This window comes from Lepidochelys olivacea (assembly GCF_965140295.1).
Source record: "Lepidochelys olivacea isolate rLepOli2 genome assembly, chromosome: 6".
NCBI lineage: Eukaryota > Metazoa > Chordata > Testudines > Cheloniidae > Lepidochelys > Lepidochelys olivacea.
The window spans coordinates 65,066,382-65,091,641 of NC_140416.1; the positions used below are offsets into that span (position 1 = coordinate 65,066,382).

General features: G+C 42.6%; 1 protein-coding gene across 2 annotated transcripts in view; it reads left to right on the forward strand.

Annotated features, from left to right (window-relative positions):
* TTBK2 (tau tubulin kinase 2) overlaps nucleotides 1-25,260 on the forward strand; it is a 216,241-nt gene that overhangs the window by 45,453 nt on the left and 145,528 nt on the right. For both annotated transcript variants that reach the window (XM_084629924.1, XM_084629925.1), the window contains exon 3: nucleotides 22,342-22,489. In XM_084629924.1, coding sequence (XP_084486050.1) covers nucleotides 22,342-22,489 — 148 coding nt within the window. The remainder of the gene's footprint in view (nucleotides 1-22,341; nucleotides 22,490-25,260) is intronic.

Here is a 25,260-nt window from a genome sequence, read left to right on the forward strand (position 1 = left end):
TAATTTCCTGTCCCCTTTGTAGCTGCAACACCTCTTCTTGTCTCTCTCTCTCCCCCCAAGTCATCTATTTTCGGCTCTTGCCCATCCAATACAACAAAAGTGTTGGTTAGATCACCTGCTGACTGTTGTGCTGTGTTCACAGTAAATCTCCCCATAAAATGAAAACAAGTTGTATTTTATCAGTGACAACTCGTAGCAAGCAACCATTCATTAAATCTTTATTGCATAGGTGTACAAAGGCTCGAACTAGAAACATCAATGGCAGGGATCAGTGGCACAGTGGCATTGGTACATTCTCTTGAACTACCCAGGCAAGCATAAAAGGGTGGAATCCTTCAAGAGTGCACATCTACATGAGGAAAGAAGTGAATGTGTTCTTAGTTTGGGTCCCCAAAGATTTAATGGGTACAATATACTACATTTGGTAAAACCCAATGGATTGAGACCAGTACTTCATCCCATCAGTAGTTAGATCTGTACCAAAAAACCTCCACCTAGAAATTTTTTGAAAAATGGTTATTTTTTTTAGGCTTATCTCCTCAACCCCTGGCTCAAGTGACCCCAACTTTGGTTTACTAATCCTACTCTGCACCCTCCACAGGCACACCACATTTCAAAGGAATCCGACTAAACATATCAATTTTAGAGGACTTAGAAAGGTCGACCTTTAAACAGAAGTTGTGATACAACCTTAACTAGAATGGTGCTGCTGCGCCATCATAATTATAAGGAATTTCAGAAGGTCACCAGATTTTAAAAAACTTGTTTAAATTCCATTTGCTTTGTTTTTAATCAATGAAGGCAAGGGAGAATATTTCTAAGTGTGACTATATTTTAAAAAATGGCTATAAAATGATATCAGTGTTGTCTCAATCACATCTTATCTAATTGCCTGCTTTGAAAATGCAATATGAGATGTGAAGGTCAAGCTGGTTCTTGTGAAGGTCAAGCTGGTTCTTCTTTGCGTGACTGGACATGTGCAGCCCACGCGCAGTCACTGGAAATTTTCCTCTCAGTGATACCTGTAGGGGAGGCTTGAGCACACTCTGCTGTTTCACACTGTTGATATTGGTATAAAGGGTCCAGCCAACCCTGAGACTCCTCAGTTCCTTCTTCACACCCATGACAGTCACTGGAACTGGAACTCTTTTGGCTTTAGCAAGTATTCTTAGTGGACTGTGTTCTCTTGTATTTTACTGTCAGTAGGGTTGTTAAAGTTTTTAGTATTTAGTTAGGTTTTTACTCCGAGGATTTCGGTCAGTTCCCAGTGCCAAGGGATGCCTTGGTCACTGGGCTTCAAGCCCCGTGTTTTCTGCAGTAAGGCTGTGCCCATGAGCGTCTTGCACTCCAGTTGCTTGAAGTGCCTTGGGGAAGCTCATATTAGGAAGTCCTGCCAAATTTGCAGGGACTTTAAGCCTCGCATGAAGAAAGATCATGAAGCCAGGCTAAAGTTTCTACTCATGGAGATGGCTTTGAAGTTTCTACTCATGGAGATGACTTTGAGACTTCCATCTGAGCCAGCTTAGTCAGACTTGGCACCAAGTGGCTTGGTGTTGGTAAGGAGTGTGCCTCCTATTGTGCCTGAGTCCCAAGACAATTCACCATCCCCAATACCTAAAAAGAGGCGTAAGAAGCAGACTGTTGAAAGGGGGAGATACCCAGCATCAAAGTCTGCTAGGCATGAGGATACAGTTTTCTTCTCTGCTTTGGTACCACAGGAGATGGCACCACTGACTCTGCAGTTTTTGTCAAATCTGGAACCAGAAGGAGCATCTTCCGCATCCATGGCGCAGCACCTATCTCAGTACCAACCACACTGGAGGCATTGGTGGCTGCCAGACACTTCCTGATTCTGTCATTGCTAGTAGTAGTACAAGGGTTGATGCTATTGGTGCTGGTGAACACAGGAGAACCCGCAGGTTTCCTACAGTGCTCAGTACCGTGCCAGTTTCATGTACCTTTGATGGCTTGCCCTTTGGTACTGTCAAAGAGAAAACCCGAGATGCTCACTTCTCTGTGGGCCTCTCCACCTTGGCACCCATTGCTGGCACAATCTGAAACAGCGCCTCCATAGTCAGTGGAAGGAGAGTTGTCATCTTCCAAATCTGAGGTTGGGTCCTACATTACTTGTCCTCAGAGAGCTCTTGCGATACCTTCTCCAGATGTTTCCACCCTTCCATGGATCCAGTCACAGGAGTAACATTGAGTGGTTGGCCAGGAGGTCACTGGGGGACTAAGCCTGTCCACTGGTCTTTGTGGAATCTGTGGGGCTTTGATAATAATCCAGGCACTCCTATTGAGTGACATTGGAAAGTCATGCGGCACCAACCCACAGGGCAGCACCCGTTCCTGATTCCGGTAATGAACTCTGTACTGGACATCAAGAGCTGGCTCAACAGGACCCGGCAGATCAAAAAATGGAGGAAAAGCATCTGCAGCCATTGCTGGCCGCGTTGTTGTCCTCCCCTGACTAGGCAGTCTCAGGACGGGGCATGTTGCCTCACCCAGATGGCTATAAAGCACACCAAGAATTGTTAAAGAAGGTTTACTTAAGTCTGGGCATACAGGTGAGGAAGAACAAGAATCCTCACACTGTCTGATCAGTATTTTAGCCACTGCAGGTCCTTGCAGAGTGGCCCTGCCTCTCAATGAGGCCATGATGGAACCAGTTTAAGGGGCTGTGGCAGTCCCCTGCATCCCTTCCTCCCTGCTTCAAAAAGGGCTGAATGCAAGTATTTTGTACCTGCTCAAGTTTGAATTCCTTTATACACACCCCCTCCACCCCCCCCGGTTCCCTACTAGAATCTGGTGCCAATGAGTGGGAAAGGCAAGCAGCATCAGGGCACAACTCCAAAATCAAAAGATACACCCCCTCTGCCAAAAAAAAAAAGACACGATTGGTAGGAAAGTTTATTTTACTGGGGAGGTTGCATCTCAGGACTGCAAACCAGCATGCATTTTTGGATAGGTATGACTTTAATGTATGGGACTCTATGCTAAAATGTAAAGACATGCTCCAGAAAATGGTAGGCAGGAGTTCTTCTCAGTAGTAGATGAGGGAAAATCAATGGCAAGGGCCTGGCTGCAAGCCGCTCTGGATGCGGCTGGCTCAGCTGCCATGTCCATGGGTTCGGCAGTTGACAAGCATAGGAGTTCCTGGTTGCAGTTCTCTGGGCTCCCACAGGAGGTTCAACAGACTGCAGGACCTGCCCTGCAGATGCGTTTTTTTCTGCCTTCTAATCTGCGGTAACCTCAGGGACAGAGATGATAGGGGGAGTGTACAAACATTCTACACTGTACGATTCTGGGGGGACTGCATGGTCATCTGCGCTGCTGAGTGCTGCTGAGTTCGCCATGCTGACCAGACAGGAAATTAAATTCAAAAGTTCCCAGGGCTTTTCCTGTGTACCTGGCTAGTGCATCGGAGTTCAAAGCGCTGTCCAGAGCGGTCACAATGGAACACTCTGGGATAGCTCCTGGAGGCCAATACCATCGATTTGCATCCACACTATCCCAAATTCGACCCAGCAAGGTTGATTTTAGCACTACTCCCCTCGTCGGGGAGGAGTGCACAAGTCAATTAAAGAGCCCGTTAGGTCAACGGAACAGGGTTGGTTGTGTGGACACATTCATTTTAAAATCGACCTAACTGCAGCTAAATTCGACCTAACCCCATAGTGTAGACCAGGCCTAAGGGGGGGCGGGGGTGTCACAATTTTTTTGGAAGTCCAAAGGGTGTTGCCAGCATAAAAAGGTTGAGAAACACTGGGTTAAAGGACTCAGGGGCAACTCTAAAGCCCCTTGGGTTGTACGCTCCAGCCCCTTCCAGGAAGCACTTCAGCCTCAGCAACCCCTCCAGTAGTCTGCTTTAGCTTTCCAACAGGAGCGGCAGAGAAAGGAGAGTAGAGGTGTTAGGCATAGATCACCTTCTCCTTATACCTCTGCATCAATGCCTGCCCCCTGAGACATCCAGCGGGTTCTAAGCAAGCATTTTGATGGGATGCTTGAGCATGCAGTACCAGTTCCCAGGATTTCAAACTCCTTTTTCCTTTGCTTGCAAACAGCCTTTCCCATTTTTTCAGTGGTTGGTCCAGTATTTCTGTGATCCATTGGATGTTGAGCACTGTAGAAGTGGAATACACTCTCTTCAGTTTATTTCTGCCCCACCTTTCCACCTTCCCTCCCTCCCGATCCCTCTTCCGAGATCCCCTTTCACGAAGAACTTCTGGTCCAGGAGCTTCAGTCTCTCGTTTACATCGAAGTCATAGAGGAGGTTCCTCAGAATTTAAGAAGGAAGTGTTTCTACTTTCATTTTTTCCTAATCCCAAAAGCCAAGGGAGGTCTCAGGTCTATTTTTTAGATCCATGTCAGCTCAACAACTGTCTCAAAAAGATAACAGTTCACATGGTCACCCTGGCATCCATTATTCCCTCTCAGTATCCTGGAGACTGGTTTGGCATCTTCAGTTCGAGACATCATTTTGGTGTTGATATACCAAGAGCACAGAAAGTTCCTCATATTTGTAGTGAAGCACTCACATTACCAATTCATAGTGCTTCTGTTTGGCCTGTCTGCAGCTTCTCAGGTGTTCACAAAATGCATGGCCATGGTAGCAGCATTCCTTGGCAGACTAGGAATGCAGGTCTGTCCTTACCAAGATGATTGACTAGTCAGGGGCTGGTCCAAAGCTCAGGTTATATCCAGCATTCAACTCATTTAATCAGCCTTCAAGGCCTTAGGCCTGCTGATCAATGCAGATAACTGTATCCTTTGCCCAGAATAGATAATAGAGTTTATAGGGTCTGTGTTGGACTCAATACAGGCCAGAGCGTTTCTCCCAGAATTGATATTTCAATCTGTTTGATTGTTTGAGACTGGATGAATCTTGAGATCTGTCACAACAGCCTGAAACTGTAAAAGACTCCTAGGACACGTGGCCTCATGCACATATGTAGTACAACATGTGAGGCTGCACCTCAGACTCTTCCAAACTTGGCTGGCCCCAGTGTACTTGCCAAGCTGTCTTCATCTAGACAGTGTGCTCCCGGTACCTTCATGGGTTCTAATTTTGCTGAACTGGTGGTTGTATCCTCTCAATGTTTGTTCGGGCATGCCTCCTTTAACCGTTGATGATTCTGGTCTTAGATGCGTCGGCTCTAGGGTGGGGAGCTCACCTGGGGCTCCTCTGAGCTCAAGGTCTTTGGTCCTTGAGGAAGCTCGCTCTTCGTATCAACGTCAGAGAGCTCATGGTGATTCGTCTTCCCTGTCAGGCTTTCCTTCCTCATATCAGGGGGAGAAACCTGTTTTGTTCTTACAGACCACACTACAGCAGCGTTTTACATCAACAGGCAGGGAGGAGCTTGCTTGTCCCTCCTTTGTCTGGAAGCAGTTCACCTTTGGGAATTTTGTATAGCCCATTCATTCAACCTTGATGTTTCTCACCTTCCAGGGGTGCAGAATGTGCTAGCAGACCACATGAGCAGGTCATTTTCCAGTTACCACAAGTGGTCTCTTTGCCTGGATGTAGCCAGGTGCATTTTTCCAACAGTGGGGGACTCCCCAAATAGACCTATTTACGAACAAGTACAAAAGAAAATGTCACCAGCCTTCTGCTACTCTGGGCAGAAAAGCTTTACTACGCTTTTCCCCCAATCCCGCTTCTGTGCAGGGCACTGCTAAAGATCCAGCAGGTCTACACCCAGGTTATTTTAATAGCCCCAGTGTGGCCCCACCAACACTGGTTCTCTACTCTACTGATCCAATCTCACTCCCGTTACACCCTGATTTGATCTCTCAGAACCACGGTTGGCTGCTCCACTCTAACCTGCAATCCAAGTAATTTAACGGCATGGGAAGGCTATGGTTAAATTCCAGAGTGCAGGCTTGCTTGGAGCAATTTCATCAGGTCTCACTAAGTAGCAGAAAGCCCTCCATCAGGGCTACTTTCCTGTCAGAATGGAAGAGATTCTTTGTCTAGGCTTGTCAAATTGGAGTCTTGCTGATGCATTCGGACATCCAACATATACTTGACTGTCTGCTGCACCTGAAACAGCAAGACTGAGCAGTTTCTTTTATCAGGGTTCACCTGGCAGCCATATCAGCTTTCCAACTTCACATGGATAACTGTTTTTTGTTTTTTCTAAATACATGACAATTAGATTGATTAAAGGCCTGGAAATATTATACCCTCAATTAAAGGGAGCCCATTCGCCCTTGGGACTTAAACTTGATTTTGTCTAAATTTGTGGGACTACCATTTGAGCCTTCAGCAATGTGCTCCTTACTGCACCTTTTGTACAAGGTAGTTTTCCTAATTGCTATCATTTCTGCCAGAAGGGTCTCTGAACAGGGTCATCTGGTCCACCGTACACAGGCTTTTTTTAAAGATAAAGTGTACTTACGCCCTCATTGATATTTTCTCACTAAGATAGTTTCAGATTTTCATATCAATCAATTTACTTACCTGAATTTTGCTTAAAACCACATTCAAATAGGGATGAGCAATGTCTATACACATTAGATGTTAGACAAGCACTGGCGTTCTACGTAGACAGGATTAAACCATTTCAGCGGTCCACCCAACTGTTCGCGGCTGTAGCAGACAGAATGAAAAGTCTTCCTATCTCTTCACAGAGAATTTCATCTTGGATAACTTCTTGTATCCATGCTTGTTATGATCTGGAAAGTGTTTCACCACCAGGTAAGCTGACTGGGCACTCCACAAGATCCACAAGCATTTTCAACGGCCTTCCTAGGGCAGATCCCTATCCTGGACATTTGCAAAGCAGCAACCTCATAATTAGTGCGCACTATCACACAGTACTCTAGAGATTATGCCAAATTTGTTTGAGCTATACTACAGTCTGTGTGTACATGAATTCTGATTCCTCCACCTATTTAACTGCTTGGAATTTTCACCAGGAGTGGAATGCACATGTGCAATCACTTGAAGAAAAAATGGTTACTAATCTTTCATAACTGTTGTTCTTTGAGATGTGTTGCACATGTCCATTCCACTACCTGCCGCCCTGCTTCTCTATATAGGAGTTTCAGGAAAGAAGGAACTGAGAGGGCTTGGAATTGGCTAGGCCCTTTATATCTGTGTCAACACAGGGCACTCGAGCCACCCCAGCAGGAAAAATTTCTGGGGACTGTGCACAGGGTGCGCACACAGCAAGAGTGGAATGATCATGTGCAACACATCTTGAAGAATAACAGTTACAAAAGGTTAGTAACCATTTAATTTGATCTTCCTCATGCATAATTACTTCCATCCCAGAAGTCCTCTGTCCATAAGTGCCTCCCAGTGGTCTAACATCCCAAACCCCTCTTTTAGCACCATTGCCTGAGCCATCTGTTGATCATCCTAATCTTGTTTTGCCTTCGCTCTCCTCGTCTGGGGACAGGAAGAATCTCACTGAAGATCACCCGCGCCTGCATTTCTTTAAGCATCTTCCCCAGCCTGGCATAGTCTCCCTTGATGCGTTCCAGTGAGAATCTAGCTGTATCATTTGTTCCCATGTGAAGGACAATCAGTGGACCCTTTCCAGCTCCCATTAGGAATCTCTTCAGCCTCAGGTCAACATCCCATATCTTAGCTCTTGGCAGACAGCACACCCATAGACTCATAGATATTAAGGTCAGAAGGGACCATTATGATCATCTAGTCTGACCTCCTGCACAATGCAGGCCACCAAATCTCACCCACCCACTCCTACAATAAACCTCTCACCTATGTCTGAGCTATTGAAGTCCTCAAATCATGGTTTAAAGACTTCAAGGTGCAGAGACTCCTTCAGCAAGTGACCCATGCCCCATGCTGCAGAGGAAGGCGAAACCCCCCCAGGGCCTCTTCCAATCTGCCCTGGAGGAAAATTCCTTCCCGACCCCAAATATGGTGATCAACTGAACCCTGAGCATGTGGGCAAGATTCTCCAGCCAGATACCTAGGAAAGAATTCTCTGTAGTAACTCAGATTCCCACCCCATCTAACATTCCATCACAGGCCATTGGGCCTATTTACCATGAATAGTTAAAGATCAGTTAATTGCCAGAATCATGTTATTCCCATCGTACCATCTCCTTCATAAACTTATCGAGTTTAATCTTGAAGCCAGATAGGTCTTTTGCCCCTCTGTTCTCCGGATCAGCTCTGGTGACAGGCCTGTTGGTTCTTCTTAGTAGGGAGTCCCCAGTCACATAGACCTGCCTCTTCCTGGTGTTGGTGCGATTCTTCAGTCTTTCCTCTTCTGTTCTTTCTGGCTGCAAGTCCTCTTGTCTTTAGTTCTCACTTGCAATTTTCTGCAGTTTTCGATCATCCTGGGCCTCCGAACTTTGGCTATCTCCATTGACTCTTCCCCTCTTCTTGTAGGACTAGCTGCTCTTCTCTTCTTCCTTGCCCTTCTACCTTCGGTTACTGCTTGCTGTGCCCCTTCTTCATTTTCCATCTCAGCAAACCAGTTGCTCAGCTCTATTTCTACTTCACTAGTTGGTCTTTTCCTCTGCCTGGTTCTCATAGTCACATGCTTCCATTGGCCACTTTCCTTATTCAGCAGTCTGTCCTCACAGTTTTCCAGTCTAGCTTGCAACTGCGAGTCTTGAGTTTTTCCTTCTGCCTCCTCTTGCCTTCCCTCCATCATCTGCTTGAATCTTCTTCTTTTAGTTGGGGATTGGTCCTACTTTGAGCAGGGGGTTGGACTAGATGACCTCCTGAGGTCCCTTCCAACCCTAACCTTCTATGATTCTATGAACTCAGCTGTAGTCCTTGGACCTTCTCTTCCATCAGCTCTATCAGGAGGCACTTCTTACAAACAAACCACTTTTCAGGTACCTGCTCCAAGATAATGTACATGCTGCAGCTTCCATTTCCAGTCATCTTCACTGTCTCCTGTTCCTTGGGTCGCTACCACTGCTGCCTCTGTAGCTGTTATAACCTTTGCACCTAAGCTCCCTGACAAGGGGGGAAGAAAAAAACACGCACCACACACAATCCAAAAACTAAACACCACATACTCCCTCCCGCAAACTTCCCTTACAAACTCCCACTCAGACTCCCCTGTTTCCAGCTCTGTTTGCTGGCTCCTGTGCTGCTGGCTGGCTGCTTGGCTGCCTTTGTAGCCCAACAGGAAGCCCTGCACCCGAATCAGGGCTTTGCTGTGATCAAAGACTCTGCTTCTCTCACACCACCCCCCTCCAGTTCTGCAAACTAAAAAACCCCCCAAAAAAACCCAGCAAGCAAACAACCAAACTCTCACTCTCAAAAACCCACTCACTGCCCCTAAGGAACAGGGGCTTGCCTCACTTCTCTAACCCATCTCCCTCAAACTCCCCGGTTTCCAGCTCTGTTTGCTGGTTCCTGTGGTCACTGCTTCTGTTGCTGCCCCAACCCTGAGACCAAATCCCTGCCTCCTCACCTAGTTCCTACTCCTTGTCCCTGGTTCCTGCTGTTTCATCTTGCTTCCTATTCTTGCTACCACACCTTGTCCTTGCTGCTGTTACGACACCTTGTTCCTGGTTTCTCACCCTGACCCCTGTTGCTGGCTCCATCTTTGACTCTGTGTGATTTCTGACTCCAACTTTTTGGTTACTCCTGGAGTGTCTTTCAACTCTGACCCTGGTTCTGACCCTGAGTGTGGCTTTGGACTCTGGCTTGACACAGTTTTGAACTCTGACTCTGTGTGACTTCCAATTGAGACCCCAACTCCATCCTGGCTCCAACCAGGCTCAGACTGATAGGTCAGACCACCCCTTTACAGGCCCTGACAGTCAGTGTACAGTAAAACTGTAAGAATATTTCATTACGGCACAAGTGCCCCTTCACAACATTTGTCAGTACCAGATGGCATAATTAAATTTCCATAGATGGATCTTGTTGCCTTTAGACCTTGCATTTCAGGCTGTGAATTGAACATGGGTTTCACCTTTTCCCGTAGGATATTGAAGAGCCCATCCATTGAACTGGTCTGTTTATAGGTTTTGATGGCGTGAAAACCACGTAGTGGAAGAATTCTCTTGTAGGCTATTGTAGACTATTATTTACTAATAGCAAGATGGTCTACTATCAAGTTTTGGATGCCCCACTATTCTTGCTGCTAGGATTCTGGTAGGAGCCAAGAAACGGAAGGAAACCAAATGGCAGTTGAGTAATATTGGAAAGATCTTATAAGAAGTGAAGTTTCCCCTGAAGCAAATAATAGTCCTGCTTTGAGATATTGTGCTTAAGCTATGAATATTGGTGGAATAATTTAAGCAGATGCTTATAATATAATGCTAATCATTACAGTCCTCATGCAATTCTCATTAGTTAATGGAAAGATCCATGTGACTGAGGGATAACTGTCCCATTTCAAAGGAGAAGCTTTAGAGCAAATAAACATTTATAACTTCCCATCAGAGATTTGTGTCTAATCACTGGCAAGTAAAAAGTTAATCCTGATAGTACAAGTTTAGTAAATGCTACTTTAAATGCAGGTATTGATCTAACCCAGGGATCTCAAACTCAAATCACCACGAGGGCCACATGAGGACTAGTACATTGGCCCGAGGGCTGCATCACTGACACCTTTTCATATAGAGATACAAAAGCTGCCCCCCAGGCCCTGCCCCCACTCCACCCCTTCCATGAGGCCCCGCCTCTTCCCACCCCTTCCCTGACCCTATTCCAACCCCTTCCCCAAATCCCCACCCCTGCCATGCCTCTTCTCCGCCTCCTCCCCTGAGCACATGGCTTCTCGCTCCTCCCCCCTTCCTCCTGGAAAGCGCTAAGCAAAAGTTGCTATCTGGAGGTAAGCAGAGGAGCAGGGACATGGCGCGCTGGAAGGGGCTTGGGGGGGCGGCAGCTGAGGGGAGCTTGGCGGCCGCAGGAAATAACTCCGGGGGGGTGGGGAGCTTGGTGGGAGAGTTTGTTTGAGACCCCTGATCTAACCTATGGAGGTGCTGCCATTTAAATGTAATAAGAACAAATAAAACTGGGTTCTTAATTCTTTTAAATTAGCTCACTGTTATAGACATTATGTAAATAGACAGTATAATGAAACTTAATTGCTTGCATGGAGGCCTTGAAAAGTTTGCCAAGCAGTACTACTAGAAGCCAATATGAAAGATGAGGAGAAGTTGTCCTTTGGAATCCAGGGGGTAGTGCCCTACAGAGAAGCCCAGGCTTCTTGGCTTCTGAGAAATCTCTTGGCTTCTGAGCAGCGGGGAACAGTTGTACATCATTAAATAGTTCGTGAATTGCACAGAATTAAGACCTGTTCTCCCATGTCTGCTGCCTCTTTGCTTCTGGTGACATTTGCTCCAACCATGGCCCTCTATCCATCCCCAATGTTTTCACTTCCCTGAGACTTCTCTGTCACCTCCTCTGTTTTTCTGGATACTGCTCCTCTAACCTCACTCCAGTTACCATTCTCCCATTTTCCTCTGGAAAAGTGCCTGTGTGATCTTTAAAATATCACTACCATCCATGACCTCTTCAGCTCTCATACCCTCTATCTCCTGGCACAGGAACTTAGATTCCCCTTTAAAATGTGTGTATCTTAACATAGTTTTAAATTTAATCTTATCTCAAATAACTCTTCATTTTATGGTTTTGTGTGGTTTTGGGGATAATTGCAACCTTCTTGTAATGTTTTCTCCCCTTAAATTACTGATCTGTATTCTCCACCGCAACTCCAGTTTAACATGGATTTTACCCAGGAATTATTTGTTTCTGGTGGCTTGCTTGATGTGTTCTGCCCTGTGCAAACATCAGTGGAATCAAGATTCCCTGCCTCAAAGAGCTTCCCGTCTAAGAGAAGTAGTGCAGTGAGGCTGAGTTAATAGTGCTGTGAGAACCATGACTCTTTATTTTTTTGACTCTTGTGCAATTAAATTCTCGGTTGTCTTAGGGCTTGTCTTCACTATGGAGGTAAATTAATCTAATCTTGCATTCAGGTAACAGCTGCCACCACCAGGGTTTGCACTTGGAAATTTTACCTCTTGTCATCCCTCAGTCGGGTCTTTTATTCAAAGGACACTGTCCTTACAAGTGGGGAGCTCGCTGATAAATATGGCAGATGTTCATCAAAGGCCACTGCAGGAAAACCCAGTCTCCACAGCTGCACCCCAGACTTGATTAACAATACCTTACTTCTTTCATTTCAAGTAAACCCAGGGATGAAATAATTTAGAGTCCCTTCCTGACACCTTCAGACAGTTCCCGGAACAACCTATCTCCCGCCAGCCCGCCTCAACTTTTCCTTCCAGCCATCCTCACCCAGTGGCTGGAATTCAAACAAACATTGCATGGTGGCTCCTAGCAACTGAAAGGGTCTTTACAGAGTCTTAAGATGTTACATCACTGTCTCGGGTCCAGTCACAGGTTTTACTTCCATTATACCACCATACATAAAATAATATTAACTGAACTCATTTCCTAACATTCTCCACGCAGCCATCATATTTCAGTTGTGTAAGGAGGAGGCTGGTAGAGTGGGGTTTTCATGTCATTTGGCTGAATGTGGAGAGGGTTGTTGAGGCTGATTTTAATTGATAAAGAAAATGTACATATTGTGTGCCACAGTTTTGGGGGTAACTGCACAGTCTGACCCCTCCTTGATCTGCTTGAGGGATGCTCCTTTAGGTCTCAGGCCTCTAGCCATCTCCTCTCTATTGGGTGCAACTCACATCCCTCTCCTTCCAGACAAGGAGTTCAGGCTTTCAGTCCCCCTGAACATCACTTTATCTCAGCAGGTGTGACCTTAGCTCAGCATCTGCCATTTTGCATGCTCTCAAGGGCCATGACCATGTTGTACCGGTGACTAAACAGTTTTCACAAAGCACAGCACATTTATTTTTCTTTGGTTCTGCCTCTGCAGAGTGGCTGGACTAAATGACCTCTCGAGGTCCCTTCCAGCTCTACATTTCTATGTTTCTATGGAAAGCATTACCGCAAAAATGTAATAAAACAAAACAAAAAAAAGGTCTACATGCACACTAAGGCTTACCAGGTGTCCCGCATTTTCCACATGGGGACTCTGTTAGGTTCCAAACTCTTATAGCAGGGTTTGCCCTCCTGGCTACTATCTTCTGTCAGTTGTTGGGTCAAAATGAGGGGTGCTCAGCCAGTCTAGGCTGGCTCTTTATACCTCAAGCTCTTCCTTTGTCTCCCTTGCTTCTTGAATCCAGTATGTACCAACGGTACTTCTTTGAAACTTTTTACTTGTCCCACAGTCAGCAGTAATTAACCTCCATTGATTTTAGTGCCTGGAGCAAGCTTTGTAACTCTCCCCCATGTAGCCAGCCTACAGTCCCTGGCTCACAAATATACAGATAACATTCATAAAGTTGATGTGATGGTTTTAAAGATATTGCTTTTTTCATAATATCTCTTAAACTGTGCATCATTTTTATAACTTTATTTGTTACATCTCCTATGTTTAGTATTTATGAAAACTTCAAACTTATCTAAACAACTTCCATATTTGACAGCTAGCCACATGCCAGGTTTGAAGGTCTAAAGAGCAACCAATTTTAAGTTCTTAGAGCTTAAAAGAAAAGCCGAACAAACACGCACAACTAAGTGCTGTTTTTGTAATTATCTCTCTACTTCTTCTTTTTCAGTGATTGGCTTCCCTAGCTTCCTATGACTGGTATTGGCAAGTTGTCTCTTTATAACTTGGGAACTTTTCCAGGTGGGGAATCAGGTCAGGTTATAAAAAGAAGGGCATATAGGGCATGCCCAAAGCCCATTTCATAGAATCATAGAATATCAGGGTTGGAAGGGACCTCAAGAGGTCATCTAGTCCAACCCTCTGCTCAAAAGCAGGACCCATCCCCAATTAAATCATCCCAGCCAGGGCTTTGTCAAGCCTGACCTTAAAAACTTCTAAGGAAGGAGATTCCACCACCTCCCTAGGCAACGCATTCCAGTGTTTCACCACCCTCCTAGAGAAAAAGTTTTTCCTAATATCCAACCTAAACCTCCCCCACTGCAACTTAAGACCATTACTCCTTGTCCTGTCCTCTTCCACCACTGAGAATAGTTTAGAACCATCCTCTCTGGAACCACCTCTCAGGTAGTTGAAAGCAGCTATCAAATCCCCCCTCATTCTTCTCTTCCGCAGACTAAACAATCCCAGTTCCCTCAGCCTCTCCTCATAAGTCATGTGTTCCAGATCCCTAATCATTTTTGTTGCCCTTCGCTGGACTCTTTCCAATTTATCCACATCCTTCTTGTAGTGTGGGGCCCAAAACTGGACACAGTACTCCAGATGAGGCCTCACCAATGTCGAATAGAGGGGGACGATCACGTCCCTCGTTTCCATTGACTTCAGTGGACTTTGGATTTCAGGCCTACAGGCAGATATAGCTCCTAGTCAAACCTACACCCTTATGAAGCCATTGTTAGTTCCCCCTTGTCTATTTTCCCTGTTCATGTTTCATAGACTCCAAGACCAGAAGGGACAATTGTGATCATCCAGTCTGACCTTCTGTATAACATAGGCCATAGAACTTCCCCAAAATAATTCCTAGAGCAGATCTTTTAGAAAAACAACCAATCTTGATTTAAAAATTGTCAGTGATGGAGAATCTACCACGACCCTTGTTAAATTGTTCCAATGGTTAATTACCTTCACTGTCATAAATTTCTGCCTTACTAGTCTGAATTTGTCTAGCTTCAACTTTCAGCCATTGAATCATGTTGTATCTTTCTCGGCTAGATTGAAGAAACTGTTGTTAAATATTTGTTTCCCAGGTAGGTACTTATAGACTGTAATCAAAACACCAGGTAACCTTCTCTTTGTTAAGCTAAATAGATTGAGGTCTTTGAGACTATCACTATAAAGCATGTCTTCTAATCCTTTCATCATTCTCATGGCTCTTCTTTGAACCCTCTGCAATTTATCAACATCCTTCTTGAATTGTGGGCACCAGAACTGAAGACATTATTTCAGCAGTGGTTGCACAAGTGCCAAATACAGAGGTAAAATAACTTTTCTACTCCTACTTAAGATTCCCATGTTGATGCATCCCAGGATTGCAGTAGCTTTTTTTCACCATAGCATCAGATTGGGAGCTCATATTCATCTGATTATCCAGCATGACCCCCAAATCTTTTTCAGAGTCACTTTTTCCCAGAATAGAGTCCCCCATCCTGTAAGTATGGCCTACATTCATTGTTCCTAGATGTTCACATTTACATTTAGGTATATTAAAACACACAGTGTTTGCTTGCGCAATCACTGACCAGTGAACTGTCCTCTTAATTATTTACTACTCACCCACTTTTTGGATCACCTACAAACTTTGAGGATTATTTTGTTTTCTTCTGGTTCATTGATAAAAACATTAAATGGCGTATGACCAAGAACCAAAACCCTGTGGGACTGCACTGGAAACAGCCACTCAAACACAGTTCCTTGTTTATAATTAATTTTAAGCCCTTTCTGTTAGCCAGTTTTTAATCCATTCAATGTGTGCCATATTAATTTTATATTCTAGTTTTTTAATCAAAATATTGTGTGGTACCAAGTCAAATGCCTTACGAAGTCTAAATATATTATGTGAATGGTATTACCTTTATCAATCAAACTTGTAATCTCATAAAAAAATCAAGTTAGTTTGAAAGCATCTCTTTTCCATAAAGCCATGTTGATTTGCATTAACTATATTACCCTACTTTAATTCTTTATTAATCGAGTCTTGTCTTAGCTGCTCCATTATCTTTTCAGGATCAATGTCAGGCTTGTAATTACTCAGGTCATCCTGTTTATCCTTTTTAAAAATCGTCACATTAGTTTTCTTTCAGTCTTCTGGAACGTCCTCAGTGCTCCAGGACGGGTTGAAAATCAAAATTAACAGCCCAGCGAGCTCTTCGGCCAAGTCTTTTAAAACCCTTGGACCTGCTGATTTAAAAATGTCCAATCTTTAGTAGTTTCTTCTTAACATCTTTCCGAGATATTAGTGGAATGGATTGCATCATCTGTTTTGTTTCACAAATATAGGACAGAAATATTTATTGAATACTGTGATAGGTTCACACCCCGGAGTGTCACCTGGAACTGGGGTACCACTGAGCCCTCTTACCCACCATCTTGGCCTCCCTCTCACATTGTGCTGCTGTGACAAGCTGCAGACCTGCTCCCAGTCCTACACTTTCTCCAGCACATTCATATGGGTAGGGACACACCCAGATGCAATTACATGCAGGCTTTCTGACCAGCCACTGCATGAACCAACAATAGAGAGGTTACAGCCAAAATAATTACCAGCTTCCCAACCTAGAACGCCCCCTCCCTCCACTGGAGTATAAGCCCCAAATTATACCGTCTTGTGCTGCACAGGGAACTGTACAACATAAGCTCATAGAGTTCGCCCCTCTGTCAATGTGGAGAGGAAATGCAACGGTCTCCTGAGCTAAGATTCCCAAGCACTTCAATCCAAATTTTATGGTTTAGATTAAAACATAAAATAAGTTTATTAATTACAAAAAGATAGATTTTAAGGGATTATAAGTGATAGCAAAAAGATCAAAGCCGATCATCTGGTAAATAAACAACAAAGCAAACTAAGCCTAAGATACTAGAAAGATAGGATATGAATTAGCAAATTCTCACTGTGGCTAATGGTACAAGCAGGTTGCAGATTCTTAAGGCACAAGCTGCACTTGCTTTGCAGCTTGGGAATCCCCAGGTTTTCTTACACACACACACTAGAAATCCCTTTAGCCTGGGTCCAGCACTTTCCCCAGTTCAGACTTTGTTCCTCAGGTGTTTCCAGGAGTCTTCTTGTGTGGGGAGTGAAGAACAACAGATGATGTCACTCCCTGCCTTATATAGCTTTAGCATGTGGTGGGAACCCTTTTGTCCCAAACTCAGTTTGTGGAAAAACACTGACTTCCCAAGATGGAGTCCAGAGTCATGTGGCCTGGTTATATGCCCTTGCCTACCTTGCTGAGTCATAGCAGCCATTACTTACAGGCTGTCTGGAAAGTTCACAGAAGGTTAAGTTCTTCCAGGGTCTTCCATCAGCACTGTCTGGCTTCTTCATTGTTGTACCAAAAAGACTAGTTGTGGGTGCCACCCAGAGTAAGTATGATTGAAGTACAGATACATAGTCAATATTCCTAACTTTAGATACAAAAATGATGCATGTGTACAAATAGGATAATCATATTCAGCAAATCTTAACTTTTCCAGTGACCCCTCACATGACCCATCTTGTACAAAATGCATCATAAAAATGCCATAATCATATAATAATATCACTGTGGAGAATATGAGGTGCAATGTCACAAACACTTTTTCCTTTTCCGCATTATTATTGATAATTCTACTATTTCCATCTATAATTGACCAGTGCCATTGTCAGGATTCTTTTTGTTCCTAATATATTTCAAAAAGTCTTCCGTATTGTCCTTAACTCTGCTAGCCATAGATTTATCCTTGTGTCCCTTTTCTTGTCTTATCAACTGTCTACAATTCTTAACATCTGATTTATGTTCATCACTATCAACTTACCATTTCTTCTATTTGTTTATAATTTTCACTGCCTTCTCTTCCCCTCTAAACTAGGTTGGTTTTTTAACCACCACAACCTTCTTCCTCAATTGTAGGATTGTGATTTTTTTGGGCATCTAGTAAGGTGTTCTTAAATGATTCCCCATCATCAGTCACATTTTTCTGTTTAAATTCTTCCCTCCATCTAATTTGGTTCATAATTGTTTTCAGCTTTTTTAAATTGGTCCTACTAAAGCATCAGCTGACTCGGGCTTGTGGGACTCTGGAGGGGGCTATAAAATTCCAGTGTCGAAATTTGGGCTCAGGCTGGACCCTGGGCTCTGAGATCCTCTGAGAGGTCTAGTTAACCATTTATGCTAAACCATCTGTTCCATCTTGTATTCAGTTGTGACACTAGATTTCCCAGACCTGAGGAAGAGCTCTGTGTAAGCTTGAAAGCTTGTCTCTGTCACCAGCAGAAGTGGATCCAATAAGATATTATCTCAACCACCTTGTCTCTCTAGTCATTGTCTAAGGCAGTTTTCTCACCTACAGTCACTTCTGAGCATCACCAGTCCCACGTGGTTAGGGATCCACCATTCATGGAATGCAAAGAGCACTGACCTCTTTGTTGCCTCAGTGATGGATAACAAGATGTCCTTTTGCTGCTGCTTATTTTCCCCACAGTTCCTTGTCTGAAGAGTCAGAATGTCCCTCTGCAGTTCGGACTGTGGGATGTCCTCCAGTGTGTCGACACGATACAGTTTCCTAGTCATCCTGATTACTGGTGTTTACCTTAAATGCAAATGAAAAGCCCAGTGTCTCTGGCATCATGCTAAATTTACATTAGCGACACAGACAAACAGGCAAATCAACATTCCTTTGTCTAGGACAAACTTGTTATCAACTCTGCCCCCAAAACATATTTTGGGAACATATTTCCAGTACACATACATAATTCTCTACACACCATTTGTACATACATCACACAATGATATTTATGAACAGTGTTTCACCCGCTTTCATTTGATACTTCACACAACATTCTTTAAAGATCAGTACTATGACCGCAATGTGTTTAGGTGTAGTGAGTGGGTCAGGCCTGAACGGAGTTACAGTACAGTGGGCCCTCTGCCAGTTGACATTGAGGGGCTCTTAGGGTCTCACCATCTTGTGCTTTTTCTGTTTTAGGACATTGATCCATAAGCATTCAAGATCATTTTCTTCTGAGTTATCAGTGACTCTGAAACAAGTAATGCCATTTTTGATACAGAGTGCTGCTTCCTCCTCCCTTTCACCCACTCACTCTTTCCTAAATAGGTTATAACCATTGATTTCAACAGTCCAGTTGTGTGACTCATCCCACCAGGTTTCAGTAATACATACTAGAGTGATTTTATTCTCATGAGCAATTTCAAGTCCTCTGGTTTGTTATCCAGGCTCTAGCATTGGTGTATGCGCTGTTCAGTTTTTCTTCTCTGTGTCTTTTGGTCCCTTGATTAATTTTGTTTTCAACATCTGATTTTCTGCTGTGTGCTCATATCTTCCTTCTTTTTACCTTGCCCTTTTGTTATTAGTTTGATCTTTAGTCTCCATGATTTCTGTCTGAAAAGTGACCTGTAAAGGACTTTTTTTTTTTTTTTAATTGGACTTGTCTTTTGGTTTCTGAAGAACTTTCTTTTTTCTTTTCTTTTTTTTTTCTTTTTTTTTCTTTTCGCCTTTTAAAGTACCAGGATTGGTCTTCTCTTTAGTCCTCCCTCTTCCCCCTCTCCCCACAAAGGCTCTTATGCATACACGTTTCATGTATGCACATACATGTTGTTCATATGAGTATACATTGTGTACACTAACATTTTAAATGAAAAAGAAAGAGGTGTTGAGTCATTAAAGGGACATGGAAATTTTTAAAAGATTCCCAATGTCTCAGAGCACCATTATGTCCTGATTTGTGTGTGTGTATAACTCCTTATATTTAAGGGTTTTTTTTGTTACTCTGATAATTATAAGGGGCCTTTCTGCAAGGGAGAACAAGTGAGAAGCTAATTGACTAAATACAAAGCACTGTCAAATGAATAAAACAAAGCAGGAAAACAGAAAATATTTGTTTGCTTTTGCGGGAGTTTCTTGTAATCATAGTAGGTACAGCATTTTCATGTGATGGTTGTTTTTTTTTTTTTTTAATGTCAAGGTGACAGTGTCCCTTTAATAGACTGTTTTACCTAATGTTAACTTGTTAGTGAAGTTAAATAGGTGTTAAAATAGTTATGAGCAGACTGGCTAAAAATCCTTTCCCTTCCAAATTGCTCAGTTTTCAATATTTCATGCCACCTCTATTCATCTGAAAAATAGTCCAAACTCAGTTTTGTTCTGGTGTTTTTTTAAAACAAATCCGTTGCAGGTCGTATTGAAGCCAATGACTTAGCAATACCCTCCTTAATTACAAAAATGAACTGCAGCTTCTATTCAGTAAGCTATGGCATATTATAAATATATGCAAACTGGCCAGAGCACAGGCAGCCAGTAACAAGTTTTACTCACAATGATATGCTCTTAGCAAAGACGAACATAAAGTATGTATTTGATAAAGATTCATGTGACTTATGAAGGTCCCTATCTTGAGATTTTTGGTGTACTTTATCCTTTATAGTAAAGGAGACAGTTGGTGTGGACTGCAAAAAAATGACCTAATAAACCTGTCTGTTGAAAGGTGCTGTGAAGTGAAACTCCCAGAAATTCCATATTGGCATTCCATGTCCTCCTTTTTTGATACTTGATACAGACAGATGTATTGGGGTGGGGTGCTACAGTACATGAGCTGAAAAATACAAGTAAAATTTATGAATAAATCATATTTTATGCATTATCAGATTCTTCCTTCTTGGTAGGAACTTACGTTATTTTAAAAAATTACTCTGCCGTTCTCCATCAGGTTAATCACATACAATAGATCTTGTTAGATCCATCTTCAAATCCTAAAGAGAGACTAATGTGCTGGCTGGATTTCTAGCTGGATGATTTCCACATTCTCAAAATACGTAGATGACATTCAGGATAATGTAGTCAGGTGACCCCAGCAAATACTGCTGAGAAAAAGATGGCAGCCCTTTTCAGAGCAAAAGTGGTAAAAATGCAATAGTGTATATTTCTTAATGTGACCCCTCCCGCCCCTGGCGCCCTTCTTCACTGCATTCCTACTTTAACAGCTTTGGAACTGTAGGGGTGGAAGGAGATAGTTGTACATAATCAATTAAATCACTGGCTGAAACAAATCTAACTTTTACCATACCAAAGAACAGACTGCCCATTGTGAACTCCAAAGCAGGGGCTGAAAGGCTACCCTCTAATATTGGCTCTGAATGTATCACATGTCAGCTAAATATTCTGTGATGCTTCTTATTTTCTCCTAACACCGGTAAGACAGAAAATATCATAATGCTACTGTATAAACCCATACACCCATCCCTTGAGTACTTCATGCAGTTCTGATTGCCCCATCTCAAAAAAAGGTATATTAAAATAGGAAAAGCAACAGAGAAGGGCAACAAAAATGATTAGGGGTATGGAACAGCTTCCATATGAGGAGACACTTAAAAGACTGGACCTGTTCAGCTTGGAAAAGAGATGACTGCGGGGGAAGAAGGGGGGACATATGATAGAGGTCAATAAAATCCTGAATGATGTGGAGAAAGTAAATAAGGAAATATTCTTTATCTCTTCACATAACACAAGAACCAGGGGTCATCCAATGAAATTAATAGGCAGCAGATGTAAAAAAACATAAGGAAATACTTCTTCACACAACGAACAGTCAATATGTGGTACTCGTTGCCAGGGGATGTTGTGAAGGCCCAAAGTATATCTAGGTTCAAAAAAGAATTAGTTAAATTCCGGGAAGATGGGTCCATCGGTGAATAGTAGCCAAGATGATCAGGGATACAACTCAATGCTCCGGGTGTCCCTAAACCTCTGCCTGCTGGCTGGGACTGGATGATGGGATGGATCACTTGTTAAATTACTCTGTTCTGTTCACTCCCTCTGAAGCATCTGGCACCATTCACTGTTGGAAGACAGCATACTGGTCTAGATAGATTGGTCTGACCCAGTATGGCCATTCTTATGTTCTTTATGAGATTTTGTATTGTTATAGTGTATTATTGAAATGTTTGTAATATGCCTTATGTTAATATGAGTGGAATTAGGGGAGGAAAGAACTGTGAGCAGTAGTAAAAATCCAAATTTAAAGATGATCTTTTCTAAATTGCGGTGGTTTTATTTTTAATTATTATGCAAAGGTCATTGCACACAATAGAGAATGCTATACTGGTTCTGTTCAGAGACCCAAGGAACTTTATAAGTGTGTGTATACTCCAAGTATATATTCCTGAAGAAGAAAAAGAGGGCATATTTTTAAAAATTTCACTGTACATTGATATGATTTTGTTAGTTTGTTTTGGGGATTAGGTGCGATTTTATTATATGAGGTATGAATATGTTGGGTATACTGTGGAGTCCTTTCTTTGGCTATCTCTACAATAGGAAATTTTATTAAGTTACTAAAACATTTTAACTAACATGATGGTAAACACTATGTAAAACCTAGTGTAGATGGGGGACAAAGTGGTTTAGCTGATAGTCGTTAATCATAGGGTCCTCTTATGGTACCACAATGAGCTAACACATTTTTAAACATGACTCTTCTTGTCCACACTAAGGGTGAAATCATGTTTAATATCATGTTAGTTAAAAAGTGGTGGTAACATGTTATACTGGTAGTTTCCTACTATGAGAACAATGCATAGAAATATTAATGTATTTTGTTTCCTTTGTCTTTTTTGTCTCCTCTATATGCTTCTTTTTAATGCAGTTGAGGAAGATAGGAGGTGGGGGGTTTGGAGAAATTTATGATGCTCTGGACTTGCTCACGCGGGAAAATGTTGCACTAAAGGTCGAGTCAGCTCAGCAACCAAAGCAAGTCTTGAAAATGGAAGTGGCTGTGTTGAAGAAACTGCAAGGTAAGGTGGTTTCCTTGGTATACCAACAAGCGAGTGTATGGTAGGTGGCTAAGAGTCTCAACTGCATTCCCAGTCACTAGGGTCCATGTTCTGCCATCTTTTCCTTATTCTGTAAGTAGTACCATTGAACTCAATGGGGCTAATCAAAGTAAGGGTGAATCTGGCCCTTTGTGTATATTGATTTTCATCAATGGTGAGCAGAGGCTTCTAGTTCTTGGCATACTGGGCAGGAAAAGCATTCACTTCCAGTATGTGGAAGCTTATGATGGAGCTGCCCTTACGATCTGAATAGGATAAGAGAAAATTAGCAGAAAGTTTCAATTGTTTTAAAAATCAGAAGTTCTTAATCTCCAATTTTAGCTTCTTTCTGGATCCTGTCTCTTTGTTGACAGGTTTCAGAGTAGCAGCTGTGTGTGTTTGTATTCACAAAAAGAATGCATCCGATGAAGTGAGCTGTAGCTCACGAAAGTTTATGCTCAAATAAATTTGCTAGTCTCTAAGGTGCCACAAGTACTCCTTTTCTTTTTGTCTCTTTGTTGTTAGAGACTCTGCCCTGGGGGTGTGTGTGCGTCTGTGTGTGTGTGTGTGTTTTTTGTTTTGTTTTTCAAACTTTTGCTTAAGTCTTCCTCTTTGGTTGAGGGCCTCCAGCTGACATCTAGCACAGGAATACTTTCCCCAGTATTTTATAGTTTGTCTTCTCAAAGGGATGGTTTCTCAATGGATTCTGTGATACTAAAGTGGAAACAGCCATAAAGAATATAGATGTGCTCTAATCAGTAAGATACACAGAAGCAATGATATTTAGAATTCTGAAGCACTTTTGAATAGTCAGCAAGTTAGAGCTCAAGTGGTTGAGCATTCAGAACTAGTTTGACTGACTGGTGATTCTTGCATGTTCAATAATTAGGTCACCTCATTAGCTTAACATTCAAACTTTTTCAAGTCAAAAGCAGGTACTGGTACAGAGAGAAATGTAATAGCTTCTCTTTTTATTATTATTCAGAGCTGTGAAGTTTAAAACTTTACCTTATTTTTAAACAATACAATTTTCTTTAAGAAAACAGAGAAAACTGGAGACTGCTCCAATATTAACCTGTGCAGCTGCCAGTCTCTCTCTTGCTGTTTATAGTTTGTTTCTAGATTCATGGTTTGGACAAAACAAAAACTTCAAGACATATGGTGTTATCCAATCCGCTGACAAGGTCACATTGCAAGAGCAATAGCAGCCTCTGCTCCATATAGATTAGTACACCAAGCTCGCTTATGCAATTATACAAGTACTTTAACAGGCCATTTCATTCCAAGGGTGGAATTCACAAGGGGGATTCAGGCACTGCAATATTGAGTGTTGCCGTCCCTATCTTTTAGGCACCTATCCAGCTAGTAGAAACCTGAGTTAGGTGCCCAGGCTCTCGATACAATGGAACGGAGAATTAGGCACCTAAGAATGGGATCCACAAAAGCCAGCTGGCTGACTGGGGAGCCACCTAAGCAAGCCAGTAGGAAATAACTAGCAGAGGGGTTTGGCCTAAACCCTGCCATGCAGAGGAAGTTAAGCACCTGTCTCCACTCAGAATTCACAGTCACGAACCCTGTCCTGGAGTTAGGTGCCAAAGTCAGATCAGTACTTCTTTGAGAAACAGAGGGGAGAAGAAGGAGGTGCCCTTATAAATTTTAGCCCAGAAGTTAGAACATTATAATATTTTTTACTGTAGGGAATCCATAGTATGGATAGACATATAAATACATTACCATTTTTTGAATCCAGATTGATAGGATTACTTTTTGCATGACAGACAAGAAATTAGACAAATGCCAGAAAATATTTTTTCTGTCTAGCTCCTAGCAGCAAGAATCTCCACTCATTTTTCTATCTCACAGGTTTTCAGACTAAAGTTTTCAAATAGGAAAAAAAGTAAGTAAAATGGACAGAAAGTGGCTATTGGCAAAACAATGTTACAGCTATTTATTGCAGAATATTTTTGTCTGGTCTGCTATGTGTCATGTGCCCCTAGAAAATAGACTTGGGCTACTAATTGCAGGATTCTGATTTTGTTGTTGTTGAACATTGTCTGTTTGCTGCTGAATTAATACACAAAGGAAGACACAGTCATTGCCTCAACAATGATATTACCATACAGAATGCTCTGGAGGACAGCTCTTAAACGTTTTTTGTTTTTTAAAGATATATTTCATTGATAGATTAATTCTCAGGGGATTTGTGGAAGCTGTAAGCTTTAAGGAGTGCTTTGAAAGAACAGAAGGTGGCAGTTTGGCCTCAATCCAGCAAAACACATAAGCACACGTGTAACTTTAATCACACACATAGTCCAAATAATTTCAGTGAGACTACTCACATGCTTAAAATTACATTTGTTCAGAAGTGCTTTACTGGATCAGGGCCTTGTTGCACAAGAAGTGAGAAACTATTCCAAACACAGAACTTGGCATGGGAAAAAATGAAAATACATGAGAGAAGGTTTCAAAGGGAGTGGTGAGGGAGGAATAGAGAAGTGGGTGAGAAGGGGAATAAGAAGAAATGGAACAGGAATAAGAAGATATGCAGATCCTTGAAGATAGGTGCTAGAAGAGTGCAAAATCAGTATTTTTAATGTTTTATTCTTAGAATTTTTCGGTAATACAATGGGCATGTTTCATACACTGCAATAATTAAGTGAAAGTAGTAGTATCATAGGTATAAAGTACCATAAGTAATGGAGAGCTGCAAAGAAACTGTTTTATAGTCCTGATCCGGCAAAGCAGTTATGCAC